We start from the raw sequence: 13,983 nt of genomic DNA, 5'->3' as shown, positions 1-13,983 counted from the left end.
AAATACGGGACAAGGGCGGTCCTGTATGGGACAAACCAATTTAGCCCAATATAAGGGATGTCCCAGCAATACGGGACAGTTGGCAACTCTATGTTCAAGTTCAACAGTGCATGACAGGGAATGAGGAAAGGTGCAGCTGACTCATATCGTTTCCTCACGGCCTGGTAGCACATGCTTTGCGGCACGGCGGTTGGGGACCACTGTTTTAAATCAGCCCAGTGCTTAACTCTCCAACTGAACATCAGATTCTGCCACTTCAGGCAACTATCTGAACCAGCCTGTACCTCGCCTTGGGCCTCAATACCGTGACCTTTTCGATCTGTCCTGGTGCTTAAATATCCATCTGAACAACTGCTTGGATACGCCAGACTTCGCCGCTTCAATTCGGCCTGTAAATCTCCACCTTCATATCATGCTCAGTTGAGTCTGGTGCCTGGAACCCATGGCTTCAATATGGCCTGTGCCAGATTTTCATGCTCTTCCGCAGTCTCGCCAATGGGCCCGCAGCCTCGCCTTGCCTTGGCTCTGCCACATCAAATTGCCTCCAAATCCAAAGGGAGGTTACAGACTATTACCTGTGATGATCATTTGCCAGAAAAAGTGTGGGTATCAAAGTATTTAGTTACTATCCTTATTTCGTTAGCCACCAGCCAGAAGTCGCAGGGGTTCACAGGTGTCATCTTAAAACGGAAGCAGAAGATGAGGTAGTTGGTTTACAAACACAGTCAATGTGCAGTAAGACTCCTAGCAAGGAGAGGGTAATGATAGGGCAAAATTGCCATCAACAGGATGAGTTGCAATGTTAAAGGCAGACAAAGTCAAAAAGGGTGAACCCAGGACTGAAGGTATACTATTTGAATGGGCGCAGTATATAGAATAAGGTAGGTGAATTTGTAGCACAGTTACAGATTGGCATGTATGGTTTTCTAGGCATCACTGATTCATGGCTGAAAAAAGATTATAGCTGGGAGCTTAATGTCCAAAGATACATATTGTATCGAAAGGACAGGCAGGCAGGCAGAGAGGGTAGTATTGCTCTGATGGTAAAATTGATATCAAGTCATTAGAAAGAGGTGCCATAGGGTCGGAAGGGGCTGAATATTTGTGGACAGAGCTGAGGAACGTCAAGGGTAAAAAGACCCTGATGGGAGTTATATACAGACCCCCAAACAATAGTAAGGATGTGGTTTACAAATTACAATGGAAAATAGAAAATGCATGTCAAAAGGGCAATGTTACAATAGTCATGGGGGATGCCAATATGCAGGTAGATTAGGAAAATCGAGCTGGTGCTGGATTCCAAGAGGGGGAATTTCTAGAATGCCTATGAGATGGCTTTTTAGAGCAGCTTGTGGTTGAGCCCACTAGGGGATCAGCTATTCTGGATTGGGTGTTCTGCCATGAACCAGAACTGATTAGAGAGCTTTAGGTAAAAGAATCATTAGGGGCAAGTGATCATTATATGATCAAATTCACCCTGAAATATGAGAAGAAGAAACTAAAGTCATATGCATCAGTATTAGGATGGAATAAAGGTAATTACATAGGCTTGAGAGAGGAGCTAGCCAGAATTGATAGGAAAAGAACACTGGCAGGGATGATAACAGACCAGCAATAGTTGGAATTTCTGGAAGCAATTTGGAAGGCACAAGATATACAGTATACATCCCAAAGAGGATGAAGTATTAGAAACATAGAAGACCTATGGTACAATACAGGCCCTTCGGCCCACAATGCTGTGCCGAACATGTACTAACTTTAGAAATTACCTCAGTTTACCCATAGCCCTCTATTTTTGTAAACTCCATGTACCTATCCGAGAGTTTCTTAAGAGACCCTATTGTATCCGCTTCCACCACCATCATTGGCAACCCATTGCACGCACTCACCACTCTCTGCATAAAAACCTTACCCCTGACATCTCCTCTGTACCTACTTCCAAGCACCTTAAAACTGTGTCCTCTCGTGCTAGCTATTTCAGCCCTGGGAAAAAGCCTCTGACTATCCACTCAATCAATGCTTCTCATTGTCTTATACACCTCTATCAGGTCATCTCTCATCCTCCGTTGCTCCAAGGAGAAAAGGCCAAGTTCATTCAACCTATTCTCACAAGGTATGCTCCCCAACCCAGGCAACATCCTTGTAAATCTCCTCTGCACTCCTTCTATAGTTTCCACATCCTTCCTGTAGCGAGGTGACCAGAACTGAGCACAGTATTACAGATGGGGTCTGAACTATATAGCTGTAAAGGAAAGATGACACATCTGTGGCTAACAAGGGAAGTCAAAGCCAACATAAAAGTAAAGAGAGGGCATATAATGGAGCAAAAATTAGTGAGATGTTAGAGGATTGGGAAGCTTTTAAAAACCAACAGGTCAACTAAAAAAATAATTGAGAAGGTAAAGATGGATTACAAAAGTAAGCTAGCCAATAATATTAAATAAGGTATCACAAATTTCTTCAGTACATAAAGTGTAAATGAGAGGCGAGAATGGATATTGGACTGTTGGAAAATTATGCTGGAGATGTAGTAATGGGGAAGGCAATGAAATAGCAGATGAACTGAATAAGTATTTTGTATCAGTCTTCACAGAGTATAGTAGAAGATCCAGGTGTCAGGGGTCATGAAGTGTGTGAAGTTACCATTACTAGGGAGAAGGTTCTTGGGAAAGTAAGTAGATAAGTGAACCAGTTGGTATACGTCCCAGAGTTCTGAAAGAGGTGGCTGAAGAGCTTGTGGAGGCATTAGTAATGATCTTTCAAGAAACACCAGATTCTGAAATGGTTCCAGAAGACTGTAAAATTGCAAATGTCACTCCCACTCTTCAAGAAGGGAGAGAGGCAGAAGAAAGGAAACTATAGCCCAGTTAGTCTGACCTCAGTGTTTGGGAAGATGTTGGAGTAGATTGTTAAGGATGTAGTTTCGGGGTACTTGGAGGGACATGACAAAATAGGCTATAATTAGCACGGTTTCCTCAAGGGAAAATCTTGCCTGACAAATCTGTTGGAATTCTTTGAAGAAATAACTGCAGATTGCAGAGAGGCATTGATAGGATGCAGAGGTGGGCTGAGAAGTGGCAGATGGAGTTCAACCCAGAGAAGTGTGAGGTGGTACACTTTGGGAGGACAAACTCCAAGGCAGAGTACAAAGTAAATGGCAGGATACTTGGTAGCGTGCAGGAGCAGAGGGATCTGGGGGTACATGTCCACAGATCCCTGAAAGTAGCCTCACAGGTGGATAGGGTAGTTAAGAAAGCTTATGGGGTGTTAGCTTTCGTAAGTCGAGGGATAGAGTTAGATTAAGAGTTGCGATGTAATGATGCTGCTCTATAAAACTCTGGTTAGGCCACACTTGGAGTACTGTGTCCAGTTCTGGTCGCCTCACTATAGGAAGGATGTGGAAGCATTGGAAAGGGTTCAGAGGAGATTTACCAGAATGCTGCCTGGTTTAGAGAGTATGCATTATGATTAGAGATTAAGGGAGCTAGGGCTTTACTCTTTGGAGAGGAGGAGGATGAGAGGAGACATGATAGAGGTGTATAAGATAATAAGAGGAATAGATAGAGTGGATAGCCAGCGCCTCTTCCCCAGAGCACCACTGCTCAATACAAGAGGACATGGCTTTAAGGTAAGGGATGGGAAGTTCAAGGGGGATGTTAGAGGAAGGGTATTTACTGAGAGAGTGGTTGGTGCGTGGAATGCACTGCCTGAGTCAATGGTGGAGGCGGATACACTAGTGAAGTTTAAGAGACTACTAGACAGGTATATGGAGGAATTTAAGGTGGGGGCTTATATGGGAGGCAGATTTTGAGGGTCGGCACAACCTTGTGGGCCGAAGGGCCTGTACTGTGCTGTACTATTCTATGTTCTATCTATATTCTAAATAACAAGTAGGATAGACGAAGGAGAATCAGTTGATGTTGTATACTTGGATTTCAGAAGGCCTTTGACAAGGTGCCATACATGAGGCTGCTTAATAAGTTATGAGCCCATGGTGGTACAGGAAAGATTCCAGCATGGATAAAGCAGTGGCTGATTGGCAAGAGCCAGAGTGGGAATAAAGGGAGCCTTTTTCTGGTTGGCTGATGGTGAATCGTGATGTACCAGAGGGATCTGTGTTGGAACCGATTCTTTGAACGATACATATCAATTATTTGGATGGTGGAAATTAATGACGTTGTTGCAAACTTTGCAGACAATATGATGGTGGGTGAAGGAGCAGGTAGCTTTGAGGAAGTAGAGTGGCTACAGGAAGACTTAGATAGATTAGGAGAATGAGGAAAGAAGTGGTAGACGGAATACAGTTTTGGTAAGTGTATGGTCATGCACTTTGGTCGAAGAAATGAAAGGGTTGACTATTTTCACAAATGGAGAGAAAATACAAAATCTGAGGCACAAAGGGACTTGGGAGTCCTTGTGCAGGATTCGCTAAAGCAGTGGTCCCCAACCACCGGGCCACGGACTGGTACCAGACCGCAAAGCATACGCTACCGGGTCGTGAGGAAATGATATGATTTGGCGATATGAGTCAGCAGCACCTTTCCTCATTCCCTGTCACTCACTGTTGAGCCATTACTCAGGCGATGTCATTACCCACACGTCATTCATGTCAGCACGGGAAAAAGATCAACTCCTCGAGCTTGCAAATGACGGCGGGCTGAAAAGTACGTTTGACGTAACATCTCTGCCGGTATTATGGATCAAAGTCAAGGCTAAATATCCTGAGATAGCCACGAAAGCACTGAAAACATTGCTTCCATTTCCAACATCATATCGCTGCGAAGCAGAGTTTTCTGCAATGAATGCAACGAAAACTAAATTGCGGAATAGACTGGACATCAGGAAACCCCTTTGAGTATTGCTTTCTCCTATCACCCCTCGATAGGACCGTCTTGTTGCAGGAAAACAAGCCCAGGGCTCCCACTGATTCAGTGATATTGGTGTGTTGCAATGATTTTATATGTTCATACGGGGAAAATATGTGCTGTGTGTTTAATATCCAAACGTTACTTAAAATGTTATGATGCTATTCACTTATAAGTGACTTATATAACCATATAACAATTACAGCACGGAAATAGGCCATCTCTGCCCTTCTAGTCCATGCCGAACTCTTACTCTCACCTAGTCCCACCGACCTGCACTCAGCCCATAACCCTCCCTTCTTTTCCTGTCCATATACCTATCCAATTTTTCTTTAAATGATAATATCCAACCTGCCTCAACCACTTCTACTGGAAGTTCGTTCAACACTTAGTTCAAGCTCCTGTGTCCTCCCCGATAATTGACTTATCACTATATTCATGCAAGGAAAATATACGCTGTGTGTTTAATATTAAATTTGTTAGATAAACCCTTTCAGAAATGAAGTCGACCTATATTCCGGTCGTGATTAACACCCCCTCACCCAAATAGAATCGTCAAAAACGATTCGTAGAAAAAAAATTGGCACGTACACGCATGCGCACTGGTGCCCGTGCAAGGCTTCATGGTCATTGTAGTCTCTCGGGGTAAACACAACATATTTGACTGCTACTCTTGTCTGTTGGTAATCCCCCCCCTCCCCCGGGATCGGCCGGTCCGCAAGAATATTGTCAATAATAAACCGGTCTGCAGTGCAAAAAAGGTTGGGGACCCCTGCGCTAAAGGTTAATTTGCAGGTTGAGCCTGTAGTTCTGAAGGCAAATATAATGTGAACATTCATTTCAAGAGGTCTAGAATATAAAAGCAAGGATGTAATATTGAAACTTTATAAATCATTGGTGATGTCTCACTTGGGGTATTGTTAGCAGTTTTGAGTCATTATTTTAGAAAGGATGTGCTGAAACTAGAGAGGGTTCAAACGAGCTTCACGGAAATTATTTCAGGATTGGATGGCTTGTCATATGAAGACCGCATGGTGGCTCTGGGTCAGTATTCACTAGAATTCAGAAGAATGAGGTGTTACCTCATTGAAACCTAACTGCTGAGTTCTGCTAATATAGGTACACAATAAAGATGATCAATATAAAAGATAACACATCATTTGCTGGATTATGAACTCTCCACACAGAACAAAGCCATCTGATCTTTACCGATGAAGCTACCATCTGGCTGTTTAAATGCAAAAGTCCTCATACAATGTTTGATTGCTTGCATTGAGTTTAGTTGACGCTTTAAAATAGTGGCTATATTGTAGAATTGTAAATCCTAATCTGGCAGTATTCCATTTGGTTACTTGGCAGAAGATGCCATTTGCTGCTCCAAAAAAGTTGAAAGCATCCTACAAGTCTAACTGTGTCTTTTTGATAATGGCTCTATCGAGGAAATGCTCCCCAGCACAGCCGTTAATGCCAGCAATGGATTTTCCAATGGGAGTCTAATTTTTCTCATCTTTCTGGATGCAATAGGAGACAGCCTAGTAGAGGGTCAGGAAGCACCAAAGGTGCCAATATTTCCATGCAGTATGCAAGCACCTTCAGCTTCATTGGCAGGAGGATTGTATAGATGGATGTCTTCCTTGTGTTGGAAAAGATCTGAAGATTTTCCAGCAAACCAACACACCACAGGGCATTGAAATACATAAATCAGTGGCATTAGAAAAACTATCACAACATGTATTACTATCTAGCCATTCCATCAGTACTATTTGGAGCATTGTATTGCAAATAAGCTGTCAAAATCGAGAGCATAATAGCAAGTAAATTACAAAGCAGCAATCTAATTTGGAGATTCAGATGATAGCACACAACAGCAAGTTCTTCAGCATTTATTTTGAGCTTCTAACTCCAGAGAATAGATTGTTACCCAAAGTTTTCACGTAGTTTTGTGTGCTTATTTATAATTTGTGGCAGTGAATTTTGATTAACTATATTTCTTATTACTGATTATCTTTGTGTTATTTCATTGTGGTTCAGGACAAAGGGTATTATTAACCTCATGATATGGAAAGTGATTTGACTGGCAGTGTTTCATTGTTTCAGTTACACAGTAGCTATGCACATAGCTTCACTATCAGAAGCATATTATGTGCAATTATTATTTCCTAACAATAAGCCTGGAGGGCTGACTCAGTCACGTCAATGACAATATCACCAACATTGGATTCATCATCTGCTAACTCAAAGTCACCTCTGCGTATGCAATGCAGCAGGTAGAGACCTTAATTTTGAAATACTGAAACTTTAACTTGTAACAGCTTCAAAGTGGAATGGGATCAAACATATATGTTTTTCAGATGCCTAGGTTCTGAATATAGATCTCCTTTGCACTCAATGGCCACTTTATTATGTCCACATGACACCTGCTCATTAATGCAAATATTTAATCAGCCAATTATGTAGCAGAAAATTAATGCATAAAAGCATGGAGGTATAGTCAAGAGGTTCAGTTGCTGTTCAGAACAAACATTTGAATGGGAAAGAATGTGATCATGAGACTTTGACTGTGGAATGGTCGTTGGTGCCAGATGGGGTGGCTTGAGTATCTCAAACACTTTTGATCCCCCGGGATTTTCACACACAACAGTCTCTAGGATTTAAAGAGAATGGTGGGAAAATCAAAAATAAATCTAATGATCTGCAGTTCTGTGGGCAAAAACGCCTTGTTAATGAGAGATGTCAGCAGGGAATGGCCAGACTGGTTCAAGCTGACAGGAAGTGACAGTAACTCAAATAACCACGTGTTATAACAGTGGTGTGTGAAGAACATCTCTGAACACACAAAACATTGAACCTTGAAGTGGATGGGCTACAGCAGCAGAAGACCATGAATATACTCTCAGTGGGCACTTTTCTAGGTAGAGGAGGTAGCTAATAAAGTGGCCACTGTGTGTATGTTTGAGTAATAAAGCACAAGTTAAGCAGGTTCTGTTGGAATAATATCATCAACAATTAATAGGAAACACTTACAATAAATTGCTTGTTTAAACAATTCAGATATAAAAAATATAATGAAAGAAATAAATGGCTCTGATATTTCAATGATCTTAGAATACTCCTCTTGTTTTTAGTATATTGATTATTCTTTAACATTAAAGTACCAGCATACCTGGACTTTTGTTTCAGTTCTGGTAGGGACAGTTGTTCGATTCTTCCACGGTAAAGGAGGACAGAACCACTCTCTTTCACTGAGGTATTCAAGGAAGGAACAGTCTGTGCCATCTACACCATAATACGCATAGCAAGGGTCAGACGTCCACCGGGCTCTCATCCACTTTATTAATCCACACAGTGAAAGAAAGCAGAGATTGAAAAAAAGATCCATTATTTTCAATTGTAATCTTCTAATGTTCTTGCATATTTTTACAGAACTGTACACATTTCAAAGCACAATTTCAAACAGTCTTTCAACCAAGGGTAAATGAATTTCATGGACTGTGCACAACATAACACCCAAAAACAAAGCAGCAGCAGGGGCCTTTCCATTCCTCATGCTTGTACCACAATTCAATTACATCAATATTGTTCTTTAATTTCATTGTAACTTGCCAGCATTAAACCTGTATCTGCTGATTTCACAAATATCAAAAAACTCTATTATTCTCTTATTTTGAATAGACCCAATAACTGAGCCTCCACAGCTTTCTTGGGCAGAGATTACCTCAGAGTCACCATGCTCTGGGTGAAGACATTTCTTCCCACCCCAGACTTGGGTGTTAATTTTGAGACCATGACTCTCTGGCCAAAGATATTCCTCCTCTTCTATGTGCTAAAGGAACATGTTTGTATTCTACGGCTATACCCTTTGGTCCTAGACTTCCCCATGATAGAAAACATTCTTTCCACATCCACTCTATCCAGTCCTTTCAATATTTAATAGGTTTCTATGAGATCTCCTATCATTCTTCTAAGCTCCAGTGAGTACAGGCCCAGAGCCATCAAAAAGCATTTCAGGATGTATATTGTATACATTTCTCTGACATTAAATTAGACCTCTGAACCTTTGAAACACTCTTTATAAATTAACCCTTTCATTCTGTGGATCATTCTTGTGTACCTCTTCTGGACCCTCTCCCATGCCAGCACATCCTTTATTAGATAAGCCCAAATAAAGCCAAAAACTGTTCACAGTGGTAGTGAAGTCTTGAATCATATGCATACTACAAGGATGGAGGTATTTGCAGCCTTGAATTGCCTTCAGAGAGGAAATTCCCTATGGCTTGTCAAGGTGCACCCTATTGCTTGAGGAAGGCTAGAGGGTAAACTGCAGAAGTCCTTGTAGAGATACTTACTTCACCATTAGCCACTGACAGAGTCCCAAAAGTCTGGTAGGTGGCTACTGGTCCATTGTTGAAGAAGGGCCCAAGGTCTGGACAGCAAACTATACACTGCCGACACAGACTCCAGTTGTCCAGAAGTTACAGAAGGGCATTCAGAAGGTCAAGATCTACCATCATTTGGATGCTGTAGACCTGATTAGAAATAGGCAACACAGCTTTGTTTGTGCTAGATCATGCCTGTTGAATATTTTGAAGAGGTAACTAAGAGGATATATGAAGGCAGGGCAGAGGAGGTTGTCTGTCTGGACTTTAGTAAGGTCTTTAACAAGATCCCACATGACAGGGTGATCTGGAAGGTTAGGGATTAACATGGGATTGAAGGGGAGCTCATAAAGTTGACTCAGAATTGGCTTGACGATGGGACACAGAGGGTGGTGGTTGAAGGTCAATCCTCTGACTGGAGTCCTGTGCCAGTGCGGAGCGCTAGGGATCAGTGTTGGGACCTCTGCTAGTGACTACTTATAGAAATAATTTCGATATGAATGTACATGCCACAGTTAGCAAATTTGCTGATGATACTAACTTAGCAAGCTTTGTTGATAGTGAAGCAGGTTACAATGAAATGCAAAGAAATCTGGATCATTTTGGTAAATAGGCAGAGGAATGGCAAATGGTTTGTAATTTAACTAAGCATCTCAGACAGGCAAACCAGGGTAGGACTTATACAATGAACGCAGGGCACTAATGTATGGTCTGGAACAGAAAGAACAGAAAGTGCACTGTTTGCTGAAAGGAGCCATGTAAATAGATAGAGTGATGAAGAGGGTGTATAGCATGCTGGCTTTCATCAATCAGGGTGTCGAGTTTAGGAGAAGGAACATACTGCTTCAGTTATGTAAGTCATTTGTGAAGCCACATTTGGAGTCCAGTGTACAATTTTGGTCAATATCGTCAAACTAGAAAAGGTACAGAAGAGACCCATGAGGATGCTGCCTGGACTAGAGGAGCTGAGTTACAGGGAGAGGTTAGCCACACTGCATCTTTATTCCCAGGACAGCAGGAGAATGAGTGGTGACCTCAGAGAGATTTACAACTTCATGAGGAGTAATCCAAAACTACAGGGCACTGATACAAGATAAGAGGAGAGAGATTTAAAAGAAGCCTGAGAAGTAACTTATTTATATAGAAGGAAGTAAATATCTTGAATGAGCTGCCAGAAGAAGTGGGTAAAGCAAGTAAAACTGCAACATTTAAGGGGCATTTGGATAGGAGCATGGGGGGGAATAGCTTGGAGCATTATGGACCACATGTAGGCAACTGCAACTAGCAGGGAGGATGTTGTAGTCAACATGAAGCAGGAAGGAAGAAGGGCCAGTTTCTGGGCTGTATTACTCAATGGCTCAATAACTCAAAGTACCATGTCATGTTCTGCATCATTTTATATGAGATACCCTCTCATTCTTTGGAGCTCAAGAGACTATAAGTCTTGCATGCTAAATCTCTCCTCAATTTCCCATTCTAGGAATCAACCAGAAAACCCTTGATATTCTTCGGTAGTCCATCAAAATCTAATGACGATGTCCACTCCTTTAATGGTGAGATCTTTGATGACTATACAGTCCTATCCTGGACCCACAAGCTCTATTGCAGGTGGGACATGTATATGTGGTAATGGTGGCAACCATGGCTACATTTCTCCTGGCTCTCTTCTGCTGTTTTCTGGTTGTTCTTTCCATCTCCAGAATACAAACCCCGTCCCTACACAGCTGTTGCCAAGTGGTACGGTCAGCAGCAACATCCTCCAGGTCCTCGGGTCTGATCTTGCACATCCTTAAAGCATTCTTCATCTGATCCTTATAGCACTTCTTCAGCCCTCCAGCTGAGCGTCAGTCATGATCTAGCTGGCCGTATAACACTCTGCGGGCTAGCTGACATGGGGGCATCGTTATCACGTGCCCCAGCAACTGCAGCTGACGCTGGGTGATCATGGCTTCAATACTCTTGCAGCTGGTCTTTACAAGTATTTCAGTGTGAGGCACCTGCTCACGGCAGGTAATTCCCAGGATGCGCTGGAGGCAGCTTATGTGGAAGCGCTCCAAGGACTTGATGTGACGGCTGTAGGTTACCCAAGCTTCACAGCTATAAAGGAGGGTGATGACACAGACCACTTGGTATACGGCGACCTTTATGGAGGGACGAAAGCTCCTGTTCTGAAAGACTCTACGCTGAAGTCTCTTAAAGGCAGCTGATGCCTGTTTAATGCGGCTCTGGATGTCGTTGTCAATGCCACTATCCCTTGATATACTCCCTTTATCACAGACATATTCTTCTTAAAATGAGGAGACCAGGCTTGCACAGACATTCTAAGTGCAGTTGTTCCAGGGCCCAGAATAAGATATCTTCACTGATTTACTCAAATCCTTTTTCACTGAAGTACTTAATTAATAATAGTGCTCCAATATATTTCATCGTACCGTAAAATCATTGTTAAGTATATAGATCATTTTTAAAGTTGTGCCTATGAACTTCTATATTTGATTTCTATTCACAAGAAAACTGAAAAATTACTCCTTGCAAATGGAGCTTTAACTTTGATACACATTATAAATGGACTAACGGCGTATTAAGTTTTAGAATCTCTTGTATATTGAGAACCAAAATGTGCCTCCTGTCACATTTAACAAGCATCAGTTAGAGATTTGCCTGCAGAACTGCCTTTGCATCTGCTACCTGGCAAAGAAGTCACATATTTTGGCACATTCCTTTATGTGTTAAAATGAACACCTGGATCAATGTGAGGCAGAAGATAAAGTTAATAAATCAGAAGTTAAACTTCAACTTCAGGGCACAATCTGTCCGATAATCCAAATCACAGTCATCGAGATTTCACTAATTCACTAGAAACCATTACTTACTATAGCTAGAAACTAACCAACTCAGCAATTTATGATTAATTTGGCAGCCATAGTTTGAGGCATCTGTGTGGACTCATCATAAGCTAAGTATAATCTGAAATAAACAGGAAAGTAACTGCAAAAAGTGAATATGTAAGCAGAAGCCTGAAAACATTGCTGTTAAAAGCACTGCAGTCTGCCATTGTGTTACTTAAGAGACCTTCCCAGCACAGATTTTAGTTGGATATGGAAACACTGTCTGCCACTCAATTTTGGCAATTATTTAACAATTATTAACTAAATCATCAGCTCAACCTTAAAGGAAGTAAGTAATCATTTAAACAATTAACCATGATACCTTGCACCCATAGATCCATCTCCAAATTCATACTGCTAACATTAAGAAGACATCTTATAGTGAAATGAGAAATGCTGGAAAAATTATACAGAATCTATTAACGCTCGCTTGTTTGAGATTTAAAGAAAGAATCAAATTCAAAATGTTAATGAGACAGCATCTGTTGTAAAATAGCTACCTCAGGAAGCTATTGATTTTTGAAGAATATCTATATACTTAGTACAATGGGAATTGCATGCAGATCACCCACTGGCACTGCACATAATTCAGGTAGAGGATCAGCAGCTTAATGTTATTGATAACAGTGTGCAAGGTATCAATACTCTATCCCAGGCACATTTACAGAAAAGAAATGCTCAGAAGGCAAAAGCTTTATAGGAAGATAAAACCAAGCTGTGCCGTCTCAAACAGCAGCATTTGCAATCTCAATTACAGTGTTATTACCCATCAAAGTCAATGTGGTTTTCAGTATTTAGTATTCTCGTTTCTTCCTGTCTAATTCTTGGAACATCTACAGTTTTAGACAGCCCAGTGTTCAGACACGCTTCAAGAAAAGTGACTGATGTTTTATGCAGAGCCTCTATAACATTCACCACTGAACAATTGCAGCTTGAAAGGGCTTCACAATTCCACTGCACTGCTAGTGTCCCATAAGTAATATGGCTGACTGATTGTAACCTTGCAGCTGCCAAATCCATAATGCCGTGGACTTCATTAACTGAAACTGCACTCCTGAATATATAGCTAATTTTTTACCACAATAGTAGAATCAAGCATGGCAATGCACTTGCCATGAAGAATTGATTCTACAAGCTTTATCTTAAGAGAAAGTAGAGTCTAAAAATGGTTTATCTTCTTAATCTCCAGGGATTATTCCCTTTGCACCAGATATGAAAATCGGCCTAACAAATATATAACAAGGAACTTGTGGCTTCTTATATCAATATCATTACTGAGATTCTTATTGACACTGCAAAACTGCACTTGAAGTGGGAAGTGTCTGAGAATGGCTTCAAGGATGATCAATCAGAATTTGGAGGGACATCTTCTTGTGCTGTGTTCTGCATAACCTTGCCTTGGAATCCAAAAGTGCAGAGCTTTCCTAAAGCAGGGCTCACAACTGGCTTGCCTATCTTTGTGTTACTTTAGATGTTTAAAGGGATCCAAATTTCAGTTCACAGCTAATTTCAAAGGCTGATTCCTCTTCACAGGTTGACTCACCATATGGCACAAAGACACACACTTGTGATTAGAAATGGCAAAATCAAGGGAAGTGTATTGAGAATAAAATTATTATTACACAGCTAATGACAGAATGACATTCCAAGGCCGAATTTAACTGCACAAAATGATTTATTGTATGTAGCAAATGCACTGAAAAGCATATTTATTTATTTAGAGACTCAATGTTCTCCCCCTTGAGCTGCAAAGCCAGCGACCCCTTAATTTAACCCTAGGCTAATTATGGTACAATTTACATGACCAATTAACCAACCAATCAGTGCGTCTTTGGGCTGTGGGAGAAAACCAGA

At 41.4% G+C, this 13,983-nt stretch overlaps 1 protein-coding gene across 1 annotated transcript in view; it reads right to left on the bottom strand.

Annotated features, from left to right (window-relative positions):
• LOC140187101 (alpha-1,6-mannosylglycoprotein 6-beta-N-acetylglucosaminyltransferase B-like) overlaps positions 1 to 13,983 on the bottom strand; it is a 919,793-nt gene that overhangs the window by 387,655 nt on the left and 518,155 nt on the right. The window contains exon 6 of the mRNA XM_072242054.1: positions 8,029 to 8,193. Within this exon, the coding sequence (XP_072098155.1) occupies positions 8,029 to 8,193 (165 nt within the window). The remainder of the gene's footprint in view (positions 1 to 8,028; positions 8,194 to 13,983) is intronic.

Source organism: Mobula birostris, chromosome 24 (assembly GCF_030028105.1).
Source record: "Mobula birostris isolate sMobBir1 chromosome 24, sMobBir1.hap1, whole genome shotgun sequence".
Taxonomy (NCBI): Eukaryota; Metazoa; Chordata; class Chondrichthyes; order Myliobatiformes; family Myliobatidae; genus Mobula; species Mobula birostris.
Note: the sequence above shows the minus strand (reverse complement) of the source record. Positions and strands in the feature narration are given on the sequence as shown.